Genomic DNA, 23,164 nt, shown 5'->3' on the forward strand with positions numbered 1-23,164 from the left:
CCAATTTAGTTTCGGAAATGTTGGATTACTTGACAGGTGTTCTGCAATGAGAAAAGATAACTGTGATTTCTAATTGCAAATTAATTTATACAGACGACATTTTGATTTTTAATAATAGTAATTGATATGCATGTAGGCTATGCCTATGTGATTGTCTGGTCTTGGATGTATGAGCTTTCCTATCAAACAATGGAGTTCTATGTTTTATTTTATATTTTTGTGTTTTTAACGTATTGTAAACGGGCCCACTGTTCCAGTATGTGGGGGGAGGAAGCCACCTCCCACGAATAGACAGATCTCCACAAATTGCCACCAGTGGATACTTTAAAATATTCTTTTATTTTTCAAGTTAATGACAAACACTTCAGTCCAGAGCCCTGGGTTAGGGCTTCCCAGGCAGGGCTGTTCTGCCTCTCTTAGTGTACAAGCCAGCAACACAAAGTCTCTGCCCCTTTCTTGAAGGGCTGCAATAGTCCTTTGAAAATCCCTCCTATTCAAAGTCAGTAGCAAAATCAGTACTTGCCTCCAAGCAGGGTTTCCCCCTCCTGCCCAAACAAGTCTTTCAGATTCCACATAGTCCTTCCAAAATAATCAGGGTGCAGCTTGGGGGTAACCAGGCTTGTAACTCTTCCAGCAACCTCCCCCAACAGTCAGGGTTTCCCCCCAGCAAACAGGTCTAACCCAAAAGAAAACAGGCTTCTCTCTTTAAGCAGGTTTCAATCAAAATAACTTTCAAAACAATATGGATTTTCAAACCTTCAGGTGCTGCTCTCCCCAGGCTCTCAAGCTTCCATTCCATTCTGGTTTCTTCTCCCTGCTCAGCCTGATTAACTCCCCTCTTCCATCCAATTCTTCCAATCCTCTTCCTGCTTCTCACCCCACCCCTCCCTATTACAGATGGGCAGCATGATATACTGATTGCGGGTCCAGAGACGGTATATGGCCAGCTTGCCTATCCCCTGGGCTCTCACTGCTGGGACTGGAAATGCATTCTGGGAGATGTAGTTTAGTGTTTTGCTGCTTCATTTTATACATCTGGGATGTAGCCTTGTCACAGTATTATACATTGTTTGCATTATTTGTTTAATTGCATATTGTAAACCATTTTGGTTGGACTACAAGTAAAACGGTATATCAAATGGAATAAACAATAGAAGCCATGAACCTCTTAATTTATAACATTAACTTTTGTGGTCTAAGTACAAATGAGTGGACTAGTGGTTAGAGCAACTGGCTGAGAACCAGGGGAATCCGGTTCAAATCCTACAGTAGCTCCTTGTGATCTTGGACAAGTCACTTAACCCTCCATGGCCTCAGGTACAAGCTTGGACTGTAAGCCCTGCAGGAACAAGAAAATATATAGTATGCCTGTAGGTAACTCACCTTGAGCTACTATTGAAAAAGGCATCAGCTAAAACTAGATAAATAAATAAAAGAGGAGATGATACATGAGGGATAGAGGTACAGGAGGCCCATGGCCCCATCACCTTGGACTTGGGCCAAACCAGTTGGTGGTAGTGATTATACACTGAAATCTTCTGCTTAGTGTGTGGCGGCGGCGGCGGCCAAAAAAAGCAAACAGGATGATTGGAATTATTAGGAAAGGGATGGTGAATAAGACCAAGAATACTATAATGCCTCTGTATTGCTCCATGGTGGGACCGCGCCTTCAGGATTGCGTTCAATTCTGATCACTGTATTTCAAAAAAGATATAGCAGAATTAGAAAAGGTTCAAGGAAGAGCAGACAAAATGATAAAGGGGATACAACTCCTCTTGTATGAGGAAAGGCTAAAGAGGGTAAGGCTCCAGCTTGGAAAAGAGATGGATGGGGAGATATGATTGAGGTCTACAAAATCCTGAGTGGTGTAGAATGAGTAGAACTGAATCGATTTTTTACTCGTTCCAAAAGTACAAAGACTAGGGAACACTCAAGAAAGTTACATGGAAATACTTTTAAAACAAATAGGAGGAAATATTTTTTTCACTCAACAAATAGTTAAGCTCTGGAGCTGTTTGCAGGAGGATGTAGTAACAGCAGCTAGCGTGTCTGTGTTTAAAAAAGGTTTGGACAAGTTCCTGGAGGAAAAGTCCATAGTCTGCTACTGAGACAGACATGGGGAAGGCACTGCTTGCCCTGAGATTGGTAGCATGGAATGTTGCCAAGATTTGGGTTTCTGCGGTACTTGTGACCTGGCTTGGCCACTGTTGGAAGCAGGATACTGGGCTAGATGGACCATTGGTCTGACCCAGTATGGCTACTCTTATGTTCTTATGAGAACTGGAGGTAGTGTCAACATCCACACTGCATGGTGCCCGTCCATGTTAAAATGAGACCCTACCAAAAAAAAAAAAAAAAAGAAAATCAATCAGTCCTAACTACATTACTGTAACCACTATGCAACAATGAGCATTAGCAATAAATCTGAGATCATCAGCAAAATGAATCTGTTTGGAGACATTACTCCGAGTGAAGATTTTCCAAGCATATTGAGAGAGGAAGTGAGGTCTGGGATTGGGTGGTTCCAAGTTTCTAAGTTTATTTCGCATTTGCTATACCACAAATCGTAAAAAATATCTGCGCGGTTTACAATCCTAATGCAAGAGGAATAGTGAGAGAAAAGGAAAGGTTTTGAGGGGGGGGGGGGGGGGTGGTAAGCAGTAAAGGAAGAGAGGAAAATGGAACTACAATAATTAAAGGAAAGGTGAGCTCTGAAAGCAAATTTTAATCTTGGGGGAGTAATTATGGGGATCTGGGTGTCCATTTTATCTGTAATGCCAGAAGGCCTCATCAGCGTTAGATCTTCCTACTTGGGACTTTGTCTGTGCCTTCTGAGCTATAAGCCCTGCCTTAGGAGGGATACATTAACCCTCACTGTTATGAATGCTGGATAGTACATTCATCACTTATATCCAATGATAGCATCATAACATTTTTCATTAAATCACCCTCATTTGCACACACACTGGCATTATCAGTGAGAAATGCGTGTGCTAAGCTTCCCGGTGGTGGAAAGCGGGACTGGTGGTTGGGAGGCGGGGATAGTGCTGGGCAGACTTGTATGGTCTGTGTCAGAGCCGGTGGTTGGAAGGCAGGGCTGGTGGTTGGGAGGCGAGGATAGTGCTGGGCAGACTTATACGGTCTGTGCCAGAGCCGGTGGTTGGGAGGAGGGGATGGTGGTTGGGAGGCGAGGATAGTGCTGGGCAGACTTATACGGTCTGTGTCAGAGCCGGTGGTTGGGAGGCGGGGCTGGTGGTTGGGAGGTGGGGATAGTGCTGGGCAGACTTATACGGTCTGTGCCCTGAAGAGCACAGGTACAAATCAAAGTAGGGTATACACAAAAAGTAGCAAATATGAGTTATCTTGTTGGGCAGACTGGATGGACCGTGCAGGTCTTTTTCTGCCATCATCTACTATGTTACAGACATGGCCAATATCTAACATCCTTATGAATGCATGTTTAATGTAGATGTTAACTCTAACTCCTGATAATCAGCCTCTAGGATTAAATATAAGATATTACAAGTAGACAAAGAGAAGGGTGATTGGTTTCTTTTTAAGGAATTTCAGGTTTATAAACTAAAAAAACAATGTCTTGGGACAAGACAACAGAAAAATAAACAGAAATTAACCTAAAACCAGGGTTGGGGTTATCTAGTCTCAGAAGATATTACAGGAGCTCAGTTAGGGCCCCTTTGATTAACATTTAGCACATACTCACCAGTATTAGCATCAGCCAGGTCCATAAGAATATAATAAGCTGTGGTGACAGATAGTGCATACTAATTCAGGGTTGGCCCTATCATTAGACAGGCCTAGGCAGTAGCTTCTGAGGAGAGTGTCAAAGAGCAGCAATAGTCAAAGAACAACAATAGGTCCATCCTAACAACCACACAAAGAAACAACATGAGATACTGTTACCCATATTTATTCTGGAAAGAGTGGTGTTGGGAGGAGGTCCTGAGGGCCTAAATGTTAAGGCTAAAGGTTTGCCTACATCACTTTATATCTTTGCACCAACCCTGTGCTAACTTCATCACTGCATGCTGTGTGTTAGGAAAAGGAGTCTTTAGTGTCTCTGAGGCCCTTTTACCAAGCTGCGGTAAAAGGGGCTCAGTGCTAGCGGCAATGCGTGTTTTTATTGTGCGCCAAGGCCCCTTTTACTGCAGAGGGTACAAAGGCCAAAAACAAAATGGCTGTGTGTTCTGCCTAGTTTTACAGCCTGCCTCACTGACACAGACTACTCAGTAATAACTGTGGATGGATTCGTATTAGGTAAATGAGACTTTTATTAGAGATTCTAAGATCTAAGATACGTGATAGTTATATATATATATATACTTTCCAAAACAACCGTTATTTATTTATTAATAAATAAATAACGGTTATTTTGGAAAGTGTATGCACATTTATTACAACCAATTGTAATTGTTTTGACCTATTTTTGGAATATTATATATATACTAGTAAAAAAGGCCCGTTTCTGTTAGAAATGAAATGGGCGCTAGCAAGGTTTTCCTTGGAGAGTATGTTTCAGAAAGAGCGTGTGTGAGAGATGGCGCGTGTGTGTCAGAGAGAGAATGTGAGAGAGAGAGACAGAGTGTATGTGTTTGTGCGAGAGAGTGTGAGAGACAGTGTTTGTGTTTCTGTGTGACACTGTGTGAGAGAAAGGGACAAAGACAGTGAGTGTGTGAGTGAGAGTGTACAGTGGTGGAAATAAGTATTTGATCCCTTGCTGATTTTGTAAGTTTGCCCACTGACAAAGACATGAGCAGCCCATAATTGAAGGGTAGGTTATTGGTAACAGTGAGAGATAGCACATCACAAATTAAATCCGGAAAATCACATTGTGGAAAGTATATGAATTTATTTGCATTCTGCAGAGGGAAATAAGTATTTAATCCCTCTGGCAAACAAGACCTAATACTTGGTGGCAAAACCCTTGTTGGCAAGCACAGCGGTCAGACGTCTTCTGTAGTTGATGATGAGGTTTGCACACATGTCAGGAGGAATTTTGGTCCACTCCTCTTTGCAGATCATCTCTAAATCATTAAGAGTTCTGGGCTGTCGCTTGGCAACTCGCAGCTTCAGCTCCCTCCATAAGTTTTCAATGGGATTAAGGTCTGGTGACTGGCTAGGCCACTCCATGACCCTAATGTGCTTCTTCCTGAGCCACTCCTTTGTTGCCTTGGCTGTATGTTTTGGGTCATTGTCGTGCTGGAAGACCCAGCCACGACCCATTTTTAAGGCCCTGGCGGAGGGAAGGAGGTTGTCACTCAGAATTGTACGGTACATGGCCCCATCCATTCTCCCATTGATGCGGTGAAGTAGTCCTGTGCCCTTAGCAGAGAAACACCCCCAAAACATAACATTTCCACCTCCATGCTTGACAGTGGGGACGGTGTTCTTTGGGTCATAGGCAGCATTTCTCTTCCTCCAAACACGGCGAGTTGAGTTCATGCCAAAGAGCTCAATTTTTGTCTCATCTGACCACAGCACCTTCTCCCAATCACTCTCGGCATCATCCAGGTGCTCACTGGCAAACTTCAGACGGGCCGTCACATGTGCCTTCCGGAGCAGGGGGACCTTGCGGGCACTGCAGGATTGCAATCTGTTATGTCGTAATGTGTTACCAATGGTTTTCGTGGTGACAGTGGTCCCAGCTGCCTTGAGATCATTGACAAGTTCCCCCCTTGTAGTTGTAGGCTGATTTCTAACCTTCCTCATGATCAAGGATACCCCACGAGGTGAGATTTTGCGTGGAGCCCCAGATCTTTGTCGATTGACAGTCATTTTGTACTTCTTCCATTTTCTTACTATGGCACCAACAGTTGTCTCCTTCTTGCCCAGCGTCTTACTGATGGTTTTGTAGCCCATTCCAGCCTTGTGCAGGTGTATGATCTTGTCCCTGACATCCTTAGACAGCTCCTTGCTCTTGGCCATTTTGTAGAGGTTAGAGTCTGACTGATTCACTGAGTCTGTGGACAGGTGTCTTTCATACAGGTGACCATTGCCGACAGCTGTCTGTCATGCAGGTAACGAGTTGATTTGGAGCATCTACCTGGTCTGTAGGGGCCAGATCTCTTACTGGTTGGTGGGGGATCAAATACTTATTTCCCTCTGCAGAATGCAAATAAATTCATATACTTTCCACAATGTGATTTTCCGGATTTAATTTGTGATGTGCTATCTCTCACTGTTACCAATAACCTACCCTTCAATTATGGGCTGCTCATGTCTTTGTCAGTGGGCAAACTTACAAAATCAGCAAGGGATCAAATACTTATTTCCACCACTGTATGTGACAGACAGAGAATGAGTGACTGTGTGTGTGGTGTGAGGAACCCCCTCACCCCGTCCCTCTCCCCTGCCCCCTTGCAGCCAGGTATGTGCAGTGATCCTCCTCTCCCCGTGTTCCCCCTGCAGCCACCCATGCCCATCAACCCTCCTCTCCCCCTGCTGCGTCCTTCCTGTCTCCACTGCTCCCCCTGCAGCCACCCATGTGGTCTCAGGCTCCCCCCCCCCCCTCAGCATCCCTCCTCTCTCCCCTGTCCCCCCTGCAGCCAGCCATGTCCACCGACCCTTCTGTCCCCCTGCCCCCCCCTGCAGCTACCCATGTCCAGCAACCCTCCTCTCCTGTGCAGCCACCCATGTCTGAGGACGCTCCTCTCCTTTTTCCCTGTTCCCCCCCCTGTGGCCAGCCATGTCCATCGACCCACCTGTCCCCCCTGATAACCACCAACCCTTCTGTCCCCCTGCCTGCCCTGCAGTGTCCATCCTGTATCCCCTGTCCCCCTTGCAGGCACCCACCCATGTGGTGTGTGGAGCCCCATCCCCATCTCCCTGTTCCCTGCCCCCCCTGCAGCCACCCATGTGCAGCGACCCTCCCCTCCCCTCCCCCTGCTTCCTTCCAGCAACCCATGTCCAGCGAGACTCCCCCTTCCCCCCCAGCCGGCGCAGCACCCAAAGAAAGCCCCTTGTCCCCCCCTTCACACATCACCCGACCCCCCCACCGTGGCACATCACCAAGCCCCTCCCCCCTCATTAACCCCCTCGCCACCCGCAACCGCTAATACAAACTGTGTCCGGTGGCTGCTGCTTCTGTTATTCAGCAGCAGCAGCCCGTACATAAAGAAAACAAACAAAAAAAATCCTCCTAAAACGCACCTCCGTTGAGAAGTATCTCACATTGGCTGAAGTCTCAGCATGCGCTCCTCTTCTCCCCTCTGACGTCTCGGTCTTCTCCGGGGTCTTCTGGCAGGGGCACTGACGTTGATGGGAGAGGAGGAACGGCTGCAGAGATGTCAGCCAATGTGAGATGGTGCTCCACGGAGGTGCGTTTTAGGAGGTTGTTTTTTTGTTTGTTTGTTTTCTTTATGTACGGGCTGCTGCTGCTGAATAGAAGCAGCAGCAGCCGCCGGACAGAGTTTGTATTAGCGGTCGCGGGTGGCGAGGCAGTCGATGCGTGGGGGGGAGAGGGGCTTGGTGAAGCGGCGGGGGAGGGGTTGGGTGATGCGGCGAGAAAGGAAGGGGGTAGGGGCTTTCTGATGCCCCGTTGCACGGGTTGTTGTGGCAATGCAGAGGGAGGGGGCACTTAGAGGTGCACCGTCGAGGCTGTTTGTGTGTGTGTGTTTGTGTGTGTGTGTGTTTGTTTGTCTGTGTGTGTGTATTTGTTTGTGTGTGTGTTTGTGTGTTTGTGTGTGCTTGTGTTTGTTTGTGTGTGTGTTTGTATGTGTGTGTTTGTGTGTGTTTGTGTGTGTATGTTTGTTTGTTTGTGCTTGTGTGTGTGTTTGTATGTATGTGTGTTTGTGCTTGTGTGTGTGTGTTTGTGTGTGTGTGTTTGTGTGTTTGTGTGTGTGCGTTTGTATGTGTGTGTGTGTGTGTGTGTTTGTATGTATGTGTTTGTGTATTTGCGTTTGTGTGTGTGCTTGTATGTGTGTGTTTGTGTGTGTGTGTGTTTCTGTGTGTTTGTATGTGTGTGTGTGTATGTTTGTGTTTGCATTTGTGTGTTTGCGTTTGTGTGTGTGTTTGCGTGTGTGTGTGTTTGCGTTTGTGTGTGTTGCGTTTGTGTGTGTGTGTGTGTTTCTGTGTGTGTTTCTGTGTGTGTGTTTCTGTGTGCTTGTGTGTGTGTGTATGTTTGTGTGTTTGCATTTGTGTGTTTGTTTGTATGTATGTGTGTGTGTTTGTGTGTTTGTATGTATGTGTGTGTGTTTGTATGTGTTTGTGTGTGTGTTTGTATATGTGTGTTTGCGTTTGTGTGTGTGTTTGTTTGTGTTTGTGTGTGTTTGTGTGTGTGTGTTTGCGTGTGTGTTTGTGTGTTTATGTGTGTGTGTGTTTTTGTTTGTGTGTGTGTGTGTGTTTGTGTGTGTGTGTGGGGGGGGGGGGTTGCGGGTGGCTTTTGTGGTCGTGTGGTTGGGGAGTTTGCCAGCAGTCTGTAGCAATTCCTAGGCAGGGGGAGGAGTACGGAAACACTCCCCCTGCCTGGGTCGTTGTTTGTTGGAGGGGGTTGCCAGTTGGTAGGGGTGCCTTTACGGATCCCTTTACTCTCTGTGTTCCGCCCTCGAGGGCGGGGCAGAGAGACATGGTGAGTTGGATGGCTTCACCACCATGAACTTACGAACTGTTTAGGGATTTTGCAGATGGCTTCAGCAGGTTGTCTTCAGAATGTTGAGGTAGCGTTTTATGTACAGATGGGGCGTGGCTGAGGGCGGGTCTATGAGTGAGGGTGACTGGTCCTAGCCTATGAAGACTACAGGATTTTTGTGCTTCTCTGCCTTGGAGTGAGCTTCTCTGCCTTGGAGTGAGCTTCAGAACGTTCAAGGTGGGATTTATTTATATATATATATATATATATATATATATATATATATATATATATATATATATATATATATATATATATATATATATATATATATATATATATCATTGTGTATCTTAGATCTTAGAACCTCTAAATATATACCCTATATAATAAAACACACCTCCAACATTCTGAAGCCGAGAAAGTGAAGCCTTCAAGCCTTGAAGCATTCCTGCAATGCCGGAACTACGTGTCGTCAATTGAGGAGATGGAGCCTTACAGAGTGCATGAATGTTTCAAGGCTTGAAGGCTTCACTTTCTCACACACACACACTCACTCTCTGTCTCTCACATACACTCTCACACACTCTCTCTCACACACAAACTCACACACACACACTCTGTCTCTCACACACTCACTCTCTCTCTCTCTCTCTCTGACACAAACACACACACACACTCTGTCTGTCTGTCTGTCTGTCTCTCACTCATTCTCTCTCACATACTCCATCTCTCACCCACACACTCTCTCTCTCAAACATACACACTCCAAGGAAAGGGGGGCATGGAACACACTGGGGAGGAGAGGGAGGGGGCATGGAACTTGGAGGAGAGGAAAGAGAAGGAGGGAGGAGAGGAGAGAGAGGGAGAAGAGAGGAGAGGGAGGGAGGGGTGCCTGCACCTTGGACGGAAGGGGAGCCTGGAACTCGGAGGGGAGGAGAGGGAGGGAGGGAAGGAGGGGGGGGCATGGAACTTGGAGGAGAGGAAAGAGAAGGAGGGAGGAGAGGAGAGAGAGGGAGAAGAGAGGAGAGGGAGGGAGGGGTGCCTGCACCTTGGACGGAAGGGGAGCCTGGAACTCGGAGGGGAGGAGAGGGAGGGAGGGAAGGAGGGGGTCATGGAACTTGGAGCCCCACACACACACACTCACTCTGTCTCTCACATACACTCTATCTCTCTGTCATACACACTCTATCTCTCTCTCGCACACACTCACTCTCACACACTCTTTTTCTCTCTGACACACACACACACATACTCTGTCTGTCTGTCTCTCACTCATTCTCTCTCTCACACACACTCCATCTCTCACACACACACTCTCTCCCTCTCTCAAACATACACACTCCGAGGAAAACCTTGCTAGCGCCCGTTTCATTTGTGTCAGAAACGGGCCTGTTTTACTAGTATATACAGTATATATATATATATAAGATTTAGGTGGGATACCAAATGGTATTCGAAGCTGACGAGTCGGAGAAACTTAATGAATTCTCTGAGGATGTAATGGGGCAGTTCTACAAACTGAAGAGTAGCAAATCTCCTGGACTGGATGGTATTCATCCCAGAATACTGATAGAACTGAAAAATGAGCTTGCAGAACTACTGTTAGAAATATGTAATTTATCCTTAAAATTGAGCGTGGTACCGGAAGATTGGAGGGTGGCCAATGTAACGCCGATTTTTAAAAAAGGTTCCAGAGGAGGTCTGGGAAATTATAGACCGTTGAGTCTGACGTTGGTGCTGGGCAAAATGGTAGAGACTATTATTAAGAACAAAATTACAGAGCATATTCAAAAGCATGGATTAATGAGATAAAGTCAGCATGGATTTAGTGAAGGGAAATCTTGCCTCACCAATCTACTACATTTCTTTGAAGGGGTGAACAACCATGTGTATCTGGATTTTCAGAAGGCGTTTGACAAAGTACCTCATGAAAGACTCCAGAGGGAAATTGGAGAGTCATGGGATAGGAGGTAGTTTTCTATTGTGGATTAAAAACTGGATAAAAGATAGAAAGCAGAGATTAGGGTTAAATGGTCAATATTCTCAATGGAGAAGGGTAGTTAGTGGGGTTCCTCAGGGCTCTGTGCTGGGACCGCTGCTTTTTAACATATTTATAAATGACCTAGAGATTGGATTAACTAGTGAGGTAATTAAATTTCCTGATGACACAAAGTTATTCAAAGTCGTTAAATCGCGGGAGGATAGTGAAACATTACAAGCGGACCTTACGAGACTGGGAGACTGGGCGTCTAAATGGCAGATGACGTTTAATGTGAGCAAGTGCAAAGTGATGCATGTGGGAAAGAGGAACCCGAATTATAGCTATGTCATGCAAGGTTCCACGTTAGGAGTCACGGACCAAGAAAGGGATCTAGGTGTCGTCGTTGATGATACGTTGAAACCTTTCTGCTCAGTGTGCTGCTGCGGCTACGAAAGCAAATAGAATGTTAGGTATTATTAGGAAAGGAATGGACAACAAAAATGAGGATGTTATAATGCCTTTGTATCGATCCATGGTGCGACTGCACCTCGAATATTGTGTTCAATTTTGGTCGCTGCATCTCAAAAAAGATATCGTGGAATTAGAAAAGGTGCAGAAAAGGGCGACGAAAATGATAAAGGGGATGGGACAACTTCCCTATGAGGAAAGGCTAAAGCGGCTAGGGCTCTTCAGCTCGGAGAAAAGGCGGCTGAGGGGAGATAGAGGTCTATAAAATAATGAGTGGAGTTGAACGGGTAGATGTGAAGCGTCTGTTCACACTGTCCAAAAATACTAGGACTAGGGGGCATGCGATGAAGCTACAATGTAGTAAATTTAAAATGAATCAGAGAAAATGTTTCTTCACTCAACGTGTAATTAAACTCTGGAATTCGATGCCAGAGAATGTGGTAAAGGCGGTTAGCTTAGCGGAGTTTTAAAAAGGCTTGGATGGCTTCCAAAAGGAAAAGTCCATAGACCGTTATTAAATGGACTTGGGGAAAATCCACTATTTCTGGGATAAGCAGTATAAATGTTTTGTACATTTGTGGGATCTTGCCGGGTATTTGTGACCTGGATTGGCCACTGTTGGAAACAGGATGCTGGGCTCGATGGACCTTTGGTCTTTCCCAGTATGGCAATACTTATGTATTTATGTACTTATATATATATATATATATATACACTAGGAAAAAAGGCCTGTTTCTGAAACCAATGAAACGGGCGCTTGCTTGCAAGGTATTGGCTTTCTGCAATTAATGTTTTGAAAGGGATTGTTAGGATAAATGTGTTGTCATGCTAATGAATAATTTACATTGTTGTATTATGTCTAATATCATGTGGTTTTTTTTTTGTTTGTTTTGTTGGTTGTTATTTAATTGTATTTATACGATTAGTAAAAGGTAGTGACAAAGCAGTTTTTCCAACAGTTGTATTCTGAATATAATTGTTGTTTACATTTGTAATATTTCTTTATAAACAATATTTTTTGTGTAAACTTTGTTAGAATGTAGTATAATTTTCTCTGTTCTGATCCTGTTTGCTATCTGTGTGTCCAGTGTTCTGAAACAAATGAAACAGGGAATATGTAAGTTATCATGTGATGGCAATTATGTATTAAAGTGTACTGTTAGGACACAGTATGTATGTGTGAGACAGTGAGTGAGTATGTGTGTGAGAGAGAGAGAGAGAGAGAGATAGAGAGTATGTGTGACAGAGATAGTCAGTAAGTGTGAGAGACAGAGACAGAGTATGTGAGATAGAGAGAGAGACAGTGTGTGTGAGAGATAGTGTAAGAGATGTTTTTTTAGAGCATCCATCGTTTTTTCAAAATCGGTAAGTCTACTATGTGACTTTTACGTTTTTGGTTCTTTTACGTTTTGTTGATGCATCTGGCCCTCAGAGTGTGTGTTTCTGTGTGTCTCAGTGAGAGACAGAGATTTTCAATTTGCAGGTCACAGTTTGTGTGATTAGTTTTCTTTCCCCCAAAGCATCTGTGTGCATCAATGTTTGTCTCCCTTTCTGTCCCCTCCACTTCCCAACACAAAGCTCCATACCTGGTAGTAGAGTGTGTGAGGCCGGTTGATCTCAGTGTAGTCAGTTGTGTTGCGCGTTTCCTGTTACCTTGCACATTTGGTGCCACCCTGTTTTTTTTTCTCTGTGTCCACTGTTGTGGAAAAAATGAAGCAGGCAGTATTAAAGTTATCATGTAATGAGAATTATAAACGGAAAGGTAATGAAACAGTAACTGACAGAAAGTGAAACAGAGAGTATCTGTGAGACAGAGAGTCAGTATGTGAACTGTGGGCCTGCTTCACTGTGTGTGTGGCACAGAGAGTGTCTGTGTGTGTGTCACAGAGAGAGATGGTGTGTGTGTGTGTGTGTGTGTGTGTGTGTGTGTGTGTGTGTGTGTGTGTGTGTGTGTGTGTGTGTGAAAGTGAGAGACGGTGGGGCTAACTCGGAGGGTGGAGGGGAGTGTCTTTGTGTGTGTGATATAGATTGTGTGTGTGTGTCAGAATGTCAGAGGGGGTGGGGTGGGGGCCGGGGTGGTGAACTGTGATGGGGTGGTGGGGGGCTTGGAGGGGGGTCAGCATTGCTGTGGGGTGTCAGTGATTGAGTGTGTGACACAGAGAGAGAGAGTGAGTGTCCATGTATCCATGTCCTACATCAGTGTGTGTGTGTGTGACATTGACGGGGGGGGGGGGTGGCAACTGGGATCCTGCATCAGTGTGTGTGTGTGTGTGACACAGAGAGTGTGACAGGGTTGATGCTTCTTTAATGGGAAGGGGTGGCGGGGGGGCTTGCAGGAGGGTCAACGTTGCTGTGGGGGTGGGGTGTCAGTGATTGAGAGAGAGAGAGAGTGTGCGAGACAGAGACACATTGTGTGTGTGTGTGAGAGAGACAGTGTCTCTGTGTGTGACAGAAAGAGTGTGTGTGTGTGACACTGAGACAGAGAGTGTGTGTGTATGAGAGAGAGAAACAGAGTGTGTGTCAGAGAGAGAGAGTGTGTGTCTGTGTGTGACAGAGAGAGAAACAGAGTGTGTGTCAGAGAGAGAGAGTGTGTGTTTGTGACAGAGACAAAGTGTGTGTCTGTGTGTGAGAGAAAGAGAGTGAGTGTGACACTGAGTTCAGTGTCTGTGCGGTGTATCTTTGTTTGTTTTGTTTCTGTGGTTCACCTGTTGGTGCCCGCTGCCGGTCAGCTGTCAGTGGCGGTCAAGGGGCTCCCGCGGTTCATGTGAGGTAACGTCTGAAGCGTCTTGCGCGCTTCCTCTTTGCCGTTGAGCTGTCAGTGAGGAGGAAGGGCTATAGTGTCTCGCGCGGTTCGAGTGTGCGGCCAGCTGTCCTGTCAGATAAGCGTTCCCTTCCCTCAACGTAATCACGTCCGTTCCCTCATTCTGCCCTCGACGTCATCACGTTTTAATGCGAGGGCGGGACAGAGAGAGCTGTGACAGACTTACGAACCTTACGAATGCTTCACTTTTAGTCTGCCATGGAGTCAGCTTCAGAATGTTGGAGGTGCGTTTTATTATAGTAGATATACACAATGATTAAGCTATACAACTGAAAAGAAACAATACCTATAAACAATCACTACATCACTGGTCCCCACATCCAAACACTGCTAGGAGTTTCTAGACCAGGAAAAGAACTAATAATACACTATAATATACATACGTCCATCACTGATCATTCCATTATCCAGGCTTTTTACACCAGCTGAGAGAAGCCCCTTTTTTTAGCAAAGCCGGAGTCTCATGACCAGGAGCTTGGTTCTATGCAATGTGTCCGTTCATCCATAGATTAGCATCTGGTTTCACTGTAAGGGGAGCCTTTTTTATTAGGCTTAGAACACATGTTCAGAGCTAAGGAAAATTACAGAATGCTTGAGAATTTCTCTGTTGGGAAGGTGGTCACATGTTTCTTAGTCCAGGTGGCCAGTCTGAACTCGAAACAGGCTCCACCTCTCCCTTCACATACCAAATTAATTAGAGCTGTGTCTTATCTTCTACATTACTACTACTACTACTACTACTACTTATCATTTCTATAGCGCTACTAGACGTACGCAGCGCTGTACACTTGAACATGAAGAGACAGTCCCTGCTCGACAGAGCTTACAATCTAATTAAACTCAGAAAACAGGCACCAATGTGTGCTTTCATTTTCGAGTTGCCCGGAGTTGCACACTTTTCTTTCTCAGTACCGGCGCTCACAGGCTTGCATGGGCTTCCAGATTTTAAATTGGAAATCAAAAGAAATCCTCTCTTCCAGTGGCGTAGCCAGAAGTCAATTTTTGGGTGGGCCAACAGGTTGGATGGGTGGGCACTAGACAGTGGTGTGCTGGTAAATGTTTAACATCAGGCTCTCTCCCCGGTCCACCTCTGCGCCCGTCCACCTCCCCCCCCCCCCCCCCCCCCGTCCACCTCCCCTCAAAATTGCAGAGCTGGCTATAGCCGGGGAGAGAGCCTGGGTGGGGGGGGAAGGGGGGCAATGCATTACTGTCTCCAGGAAAAAAAAATTAAATGATCCCAGGTTCCAATTTAATTCATGTTTAATGTGGGATAAAATGCCATAAATAAGTAAATAAATATAAACTTTTAATGCTGAGCACCTGATTCTCAAAGTGGACATATTCCAAACACTATAATGAAAATAAAATTATTTTCTTCTACCTTTGTTGTCTGGTGACTGTTTTTCTGATCATGCTGGCCCAGTATCCGATTCTGCTGCTATCTGTCCTCTTAACTCCGTTTCCAGGGCTTCCTTTCCATTTATTTCATTACTTTCCTCCTTTCTTCTTCATTTCTTGCTCTATATCCATAAGTAAAAGCTGGGTCCTCTGCAGACTTGACTGTCTAGTGGATCCAGCTTCTGCCTATTTTCTTCATCCATGTGCAGTTTTTCTCCTCTCTTCCTTTTCCCTCATCTCATCTCCTTCCTCATTCTTCCATCCCCTCCATCCATGTCCAGCATTTCTTCTCTCTCCCTTCCCTCTCTTCCATCCATGTCCAGCAACCCTCCTCTCCCCTTCCCTCCATCCAGCAACCCTCCTCTCCCCTGCCCTCTCCTCTCCCCTACTACTCCCCTACTACTCCCCTACTACTACTACTACTACTTAACATTTCTAGAGTGCTACTAGGGTTACTATTTTCACACAATCAAAGTTAAACAATCATTTGTAAACAGAATTACTTCTAATCAAAAATACAGACCCCGAGTGCACTTGTCGGTCAAGGCAGAGTTGAAAAACAATCTTTAAAATTCACTTCTATTACACCATGCGGTAAGTTCGCACTTGCCGTGCAGCCATTTCAGGGGGAAGCACTTAACCACCACTCATTGAGGTAGTGGTAAGGGCTCTCGTGCTAACCCGGCGGTAAAAATAAGTAAATAAATTTCTGTTACACCAGAAATGGCACATGCAGGGGGGCAAAATTTCCGTTGGGCTGCTGCAGTAGCCCTGGATTGGCACACATCAAGCCTATTGCTGCACAAAAACCCTTTAGTAAAAGGACCCCCCAAATCATTCTGGTTGTAACAAAGGGGCCCTTTTACTAAAGGGTTGTCGCATAGCAACCTGGAACTATTGCTGGCCCAACGTGGGTGACGGCCATAGTTTCACCCCCAGCGTGTGCCATTTCCGGCGCTAGCGGAAATAATGAAGAAATATTTCTGCAGAGGGTTATCCGGCGGTAATCGGGCATCGTCGAATGCTGCCCAGTTACCACCAGGTTAGCGTGGGAGCCCTTACTGCCACCTCAGTGGGTGGCAGTAACTGCTCCCCCCGAAGTGGCCATGCAGCAAGTACGAACTTACTGCACAGCCGTTTAATTTTTGGTTATTTTCACCTGCTGCGGTAAAAGGGGCCCTGGTGCATGGCAAAAACAGCCACCACCGCTAGCGCAGGGTCCCTTTTTCCGCAGCTTACTAAAAGGGTCCCTTGGTTTGGATCAAAATGGAGCAATTAGGATTCCAGTTTACCTGTCAGTAATTTGTTGTTTTTGGTAGAAACGTTTGGTGAATGTTCATGTGTTATACTCGCAGACAAATCAGACAGTACAGATTTTGAATTATTACTATATTAATCTATTTCATTGCACAGGCATCAACTTTCTATTGGACTAGCTTAATACATTTCTTGACTAGTTTTGAGATGAGAGGAAGCGAGTGATCACGAAAGATTGTCAAGAAGTATATTGTCCAACAAGAAAGCATCATGTTTTTGTTCGCTAACCTTTATTTCCCTTAATTTTGAAGAAATATTTTAAAGCAGAGATTCTAACCACCATTCGGTGATTCCAAACCATTTTTGAGTCATGCTTCACCCAGTGTAGCATCACCTTCACTTACTCCTCCCCACCTCTCCTGGCATCAGTGCCTTCACTTCTCTCTCATCCCTCTGGCATTACCGTTTTCATTGCCCTCCCCACTCCCAGCTTTACCACCTTCACTTCTCCCCAATCCTTCTGGCATAACCACCTCCCTGTCCTTCCCATTCCTTTGGCACAACTCCCCCCCCCCCCACCCCAACATCACCAACTTCATTTCTCCTCCCTCCCCCTCCCCTACAGCATCACCACCTTCTGTTTTTCTCTCCCATCCCATCCCTCTGAAGGTGCAACCTAATTGTTAGAGAGCAGAGGGCTGAGAAATAGGGCAGCTGGGGTTCAAATCCCACTGGGGGTCCTTGTGATCTTGGGCGAATCACTTACCCCACCATTGCCTTAGGTATAATCTTAGATTGTATGTCTTCCAGGGAGAAGAAAAATGCCTACTGTAATGTAAATCACTTTGAGCTACTACTGAAAAGGGTGTAAGATAAAATCCCTTTCCCTATTGCATCACCACCTTCCTTTTCCTCCCATACTTCTCTGGTATCATCAGTCACCTCTTGGCACCACTATCTCCTCTCCTTTTATTAATCTGCTGGCATCACATTTTCCATTCTTTCCCATTGCTTCCTGATATTCCCTTCTTGATCCCCTCCCCCAGCACACCACCTTAAGCCAGCAAGAGAAAGAGGAGCTAGCAGCATAGCAACACTCCTTGTCGCTGCCAGGGGCATAGTCAGACACCCAATTTTGGGTGGGCCAGGGCCTAAGATGGGTGGGCAGAAGAACTCCACCCTGTCCCACAAGTGATTTTGTCTCTCCCTCTCTCGCCTGCATGCCATATGGTGTCTCAAACATCCCCCCCCCCCCCCCCCCGCATACCTTTTAAATAGCAGATTTTCACCGGCAGCGAGCAGCAACTAATACACACAGCTCATGTTGGTCCCACAGCCTTCCTTCTGATGCAACGTCCTGTTTCCGCATAGGCGGGAATACATCAGAGGGAAGGCTGTGGGGTTGGTGCGAACAGTACGTATCAGTCATTGCTTGCTGCAGGTGAAGATCTGCTATTTACAAGGTATGCAGGAGGGGCAGTTGTTGGAAGTTCTTGGCTGGTGGGGCTTGGGGATCCCTGCCAGCCACTTCATAGGTGTGCTGCTACTGGGTGGGCCTGAGCCCAAAGTGGTGGGCCTGGGCCCACCCGGGCCCACCCTTTGCTACGCCACTGGTCGCTGCTGCCTCCTCTGTTGCTGACTTCATGACATCTGCCAAGCCCCCACTTTAGAGGTGCAGGAAGAGCAACAGTGGGAAAGATGTGTTGTGCCTGCTCACTGGCTCCCCCTGCCAGTTGAAAGGAACAGTACAGGGAAAGGGGGAAGAGAAAGAAGGCAGAATTTCACCTCTCTGAGATGTGTGCAGGGCCAGTGGTATTGTGAGATTATGGGGATTCCCATGGGTCCAAGTTCAGAAAAAAGGCATCAGGGCAGGAGACAGAAGTTAGGAAGATTTGCCACTAGTCCTGATTTCTCTCGCTGGCTTAAGGCAATTCCTAGTGGAGAGGGAAAAGAAGGTGGTGATGCCAGGAAGAGACAAGGTGATGATGTTCCATGATAAAGTGAACCTAGTGCTGTGTGTTCTGTGACCCAAAAAAGGTTGGGAACCACTGAGATAAGGGATAGGAATAGGGTTCGGCTGTGAATGGAGTGGTGATAGGGCTGGGGGGAGGGGAGTCTGTGAAAGATAGTGAATAGGGTTAGGAGTTGGCTCTGAATGGAGTAGTGGATAGGATTAGGGGTTGGTTCTCAGTGGTCTAAGGTTAGGGCTTGGCTATGAATGGAGTGGGAACAGGACTGGGGGCTCTGAGTGAAAGTGATAAGGTTAGTGGTTAACTATGGATGGGGTAAGGAATAGGGTTGGAGACTGGCTCTGAATAGAGTGGGATCAAGGATAACGTTAAAGGATGAGTATAAGTGGGATAGAGGATATGGTTAGGGGTTAGTTTGGAATGGAGTGGGAATAGGATTACAGGTTGGCTTTCAGTGGTCTAGGGGTTAGGGATTGGCAATAGGATTGTGGATAAGATTAAGAGATGACTATAAATGGGGATAAGGTTTGGCATTTGTTCTGAATGCAGCGGTGAAAGGGTTAGGGGTTGGCTATGTGTGGTGTAGGGGATAGGATTGGGGAGTGACTGAATGGAGTGAGAACAAGGATAAGGTTAAAGGATGACAGTACGTGGGAGAGGATAGAATTAGTGGTTGGTTTTGAATGGAGCAGGGACAGGTTTAGGGATTACTATGAATGGAGCAGAAATAGGGTTACAGGTTAGCTATGAATGAGCTCCCTCTCATCTCTCCCTTCTTTTGTTGCCTCATATGCTTTGACTGTGTTTAAAAATAATCCCCTGGCAGTGGAAGCTGCACATCCCACGCACTCACGTTCAGCTATTCTCAGATCAGATTGGCAGGAGGCTTAGTTAACACCCACCGTGCCACAGATAAAGGCTGAATGATACAGAGTTAATAGGCACTAGCGATGTTTCTTACAGCCCATAATAGAAGTTAATAGGCCCTGCAGGTGTACAATGGAAGTCGATAGACACTGCCAGTGTTGCCTCTTACAGTGTAGAATTGAAACAATATTGGAGAGTACTAGGGATTAGGAGATGTGTTAACTAAGGAAGACTTTTCTGATGCTATGGTGTCTTTAATGAGCTTGTGACTTTGCTCAAGTAGTTGAACATAATCAGTGTCTTATTAGTTTTCTTCTGCTTCCCTTCTAGATAAAAGTCCAGAATGTCCTTTCCTAGGCATCCCACATGCTGGCAGATGACCCTACTGGTCCTCACCCTCCTCTTTCATGTCCACTTGGCTGAGATGGAAGTCAGCATTGAGGCAGACACACAGAATGCGAGCACTTCCTGTCACAGTATCACAGACTGTCAGGAGGGAGTTATTTTGCCAGTCTGGCTCCCACAGAACCCTTCTGCAGGAGACAAGGTTGCACGGGCTATTGTATATTTTGTGGCACTGATCTACATGTTTCTGGGTATGTCCATCATCGCTGACCGCTTCATGGCATCCATTGAGGTCATCACCTCCCAGGAAAAGGAAATCACTGTCAAGAGGCCCAACGGGGAGACCAGCACCACCACCATACGCATCTGGAATGAGACGGTTTCCAATCTCACGCTCATGGCTCTAGGCTCCTCAGCACCTGAAATCCTCCTCTCCATCATTGAAATTGTTGGGCACAACTTTCATGCAGGGGACATGGGTCCTAGCACCATCGTGGGTAGTGCCGCTTTCAACATGTTTGTCATCATTGCCATCTGCATCTATGTGGTCCCTGATGGTGAGACACGTAAGATTAAACACTTGCGGGTCTTCTTCGTAACAGCAACCTGGAGTATCTTTGCCTACATCTGGCTGTACTTGATCCTAGCGTGGTTCTCCCCTGGTGTGGTGGAGGTATGGGAGGGGCTCCTGACATTCCTCTTTTTCCCTATCTGTGTTGTCCAGGCCTGGCTTGCTGATCGGAGGCTTCTGTTTTACAAGTATGTCCAAAAGAAATATTGGGCTGATAAGAACCGGGGGCTTATCATTGAAACAGAAGGAGAAGAACACTTCCCCAAACTGGACATTGAAATGGACAGTTCTCACAAGGAGGCCATGGATGGGATTCTGGTCACCTCAGAAGACAAGGACCAGGAAGATGAGGCCAGGAGAGATATGGCTCGCACTTTTAAGGACATGAAGCAGAAGTACCCAGAGAAGGATATGGAGCAACTCATTGAGATGGCCAATTACCAAGTCCTAGTTCAGCAGCAGAAAAGCCGAGCCTTCTACCGTATCCAGGCTACACGTATGATGATTGGTGCTGGCAACATCCTTAAGAAACATGCAGCCGACCAGGCACGGAAAGCCATCAGTATGCAGGAGGTCCGTCCAGAGGAGGATGACCGAGTGACCAAAGTCTTATTTGAACCGTCTCACTACCAGTGCTTTGAGAACTGTGGCTCCCTAGTACTCACTGTCATCCGCAAAGGTGGTGACCTCAACCATACTGTCAAGGTGGATTTCAAAACGGAAGACGGCACTGCCAATGCTGGATCAGACTATGAGTTTGCTGAGGGTACCCTGGTCTTCAAAGCTGGAGAGAGCCAAAAGGAGATCACAGTTGGCATTATTGATGATGACATATTTGAAGAGGATGAGTATTTCTATGTTCACCTGAGCAATGTTCGGATTCTGTGGATGGATGGGGGGGTAGAGTCTAATGAGGCACCTCCAAAGGCCTGTTTGGGTGCTGCCAAGACAGCTACTGTCACCATATTTGACGATGACCATGCCGGTATCTTTACTTTTGAAAGCGATAATACCCGGGTGAGCGAGAGCATTGGGGTTATGCGGGTGAAGGTCATGAGGACCTCTGGTGCACGAGGGAAAGTGATCATTCCCTTCAAGACCATTGAGGGCACCGCCAAGGCTGGGGAGGACTACGAGGACATGATGGGCAAGGTGGAGTTTCAGAACGATGAGACTGTGTGAGTATGTGGCCCTCCTTTCCTGCAGGCCTTACTAACCCCTGTGCAGTACTCAGGGTGGGTATCTGTCCACTTTCCAGAATACACATGGTCCTAGGAGGATGGTGGAGGGGGTATTAACATATGGATTGAAATAGAAAGTCTTTAAAAGAGTCCAAATGAGACAAGTCATTTCTGGTTTTTCCCCTTTCCATGTGTAGATTTATGATCCTGTTTTTAAAATAAACCAATAGAAATCAAACAAAATAAAACATGGAAAAGAAAATAAGATGATACCTTTTTTATTAGACATAATACATTTCTTGATTAGCTTTCGAAGGTTGCCCTTCTTCGTCTTATCGGAAATAAGCAAATGTGCTAGCTGACAGTGTATATAAGTGAAAACATTCAAGCATTACTATGACAGTCTGACAGGGTGGGAGGATGGGGGTGGGTAGGAGGTATGCATGGGGACATCAAAGCATATCATTGATATTCTAACAGGATGGGTGTGGATAGGTGAGGGGTGGGGTGATCAACAGAGACATACAGCTTTATGGTTTATAATGGGCTAGGAACCCTAGATCCTTGTTAAGTCCTTTCTGTTGGGTGTTAAAATATTCAATCATTCTGACTTCAAAGGTCTTACGTTCTTGTATGGTTTTAAAGTTACCTTTCAGGATTCTCACTGTGAAGTCACTGGTACAGTGTCCTGGTCCTGTAAAATGCTGACCAACAGGCGTGGGAGCCCTACTGGCACCAGTATTGTTCATGTGGTGTCTATGTAAATTGAATCTTGTCTTAAGCATCTGGCCTGTTTCTCCAATATAGCATCCTTCGTTACATTTTTTACACTGAATGATATATACCACATTGGAAGATGAGCAAGTGAAAGATCCCTTTATGTTGAATATCTTTCCTTTGTGGATGACTGTGGGGTCCTGTGAAATATTTTGGCATAGTTTGCAACTGGATAAATTACAGGGAAGGACTTAACAAGGATCTGGGGTTTCTAGCCCATTATAAACCATAAAGCTGTATGTCTCTGTTGATCACCCCACCCCTCACCTATCCACACCCATCCTGTTAGAATATCAATGATATGCTTTGATGTCCCCATGCATACCTCCTACCCACCCCCATCCTCCCACCCTGTCAGACTGTCATAGTAATGCTTGAATGTTTTCACTTATATACACTGTCAGCTAGCACATTTGCTTATTTCCGATCTGACGAAGAAGGGCAACCTTCAAAAGCTAATCAAGAAATGTATTAAGTTATGTCCAATAAAAAAGGTATCATCTTATTTTCTTTTCCATGTTTTATTTTGTTTGATTTCTATTGATAACCTTAAAAGTGGACTAACACGGCTACCACACTCTTCTACTTAAAATAAACCAAAGTTCACTTTCCCCTCCCTGTACAATAGTCAGATAAGACTTTGAGCTAATTACCTTAAATTTGAGTCAGAATCACTCTGTATAGTCAATATGCTAATACCCAGTTTCCAGCTGGAGATGGGAGAGAGAGAGAGAGACAGAGAGAGAGAGAGAGACTAACAGAAATTTAGAGGGGTGGGGGGAAGAAAAAAGCAATGAGAGTTTATCAGGCGCGATAGACAAGGAAAGGCAGAAAAGTAGAATATTGATGAGGGGAGAGAGAGAGACAAGAAATAGCTGGCTGACTGGGACAGTGAGACACTGACCCTCTGCTTTCAAGGTAGCACCAGGGTAGGTAGAGGG

General features: G+C 45.8%; 1 protein-coding gene across 9 annotated transcripts in view; it reads left to right on the top strand.

Moving 5' to 3' along the window:
* The first annotated feature begins 19,692 nt into the window (after positions 1 to 19,692).
* Positions 19,693 to 23,164, top strand: part of LOC115480240 (sodium/calcium exchanger 1-like) — a 144,382-nt gene continuing 140,910 nt past the window's right edge. For 8 of the 9 annotated variants that reach the window (XM_030218763.1, XM_030218764.1, XM_030218762.1 and 5 more), the window contains exon 1: positions 19,921 to 21,443. In XM_030218763.1, coding sequence (XP_030074623.1) covers positions 19,936 to 21,443 — 1,508 coding nt within the window. In that variant the 5' untranslated portion in view covers positions 19,921 to 19,935. Of the gene's footprint in view, positions 21,444 to 23,164 lie in introns of all 9 variants that reach the window. The other variant, XM_030218761.1, reaches the window with a different exon arrangement.

This window comes from Microcaecilia unicolor, chromosome 11 (assembly GCF_901765095.1).
Source record: "Microcaecilia unicolor chromosome 11, aMicUni1.1, whole genome shotgun sequence".
Taxonomy (NCBI): domain Eukaryota; kingdom Metazoa; phylum Chordata; class Amphibia; order Gymnophiona; family Siphonopidae; genus Microcaecilia; species Microcaecilia unicolor.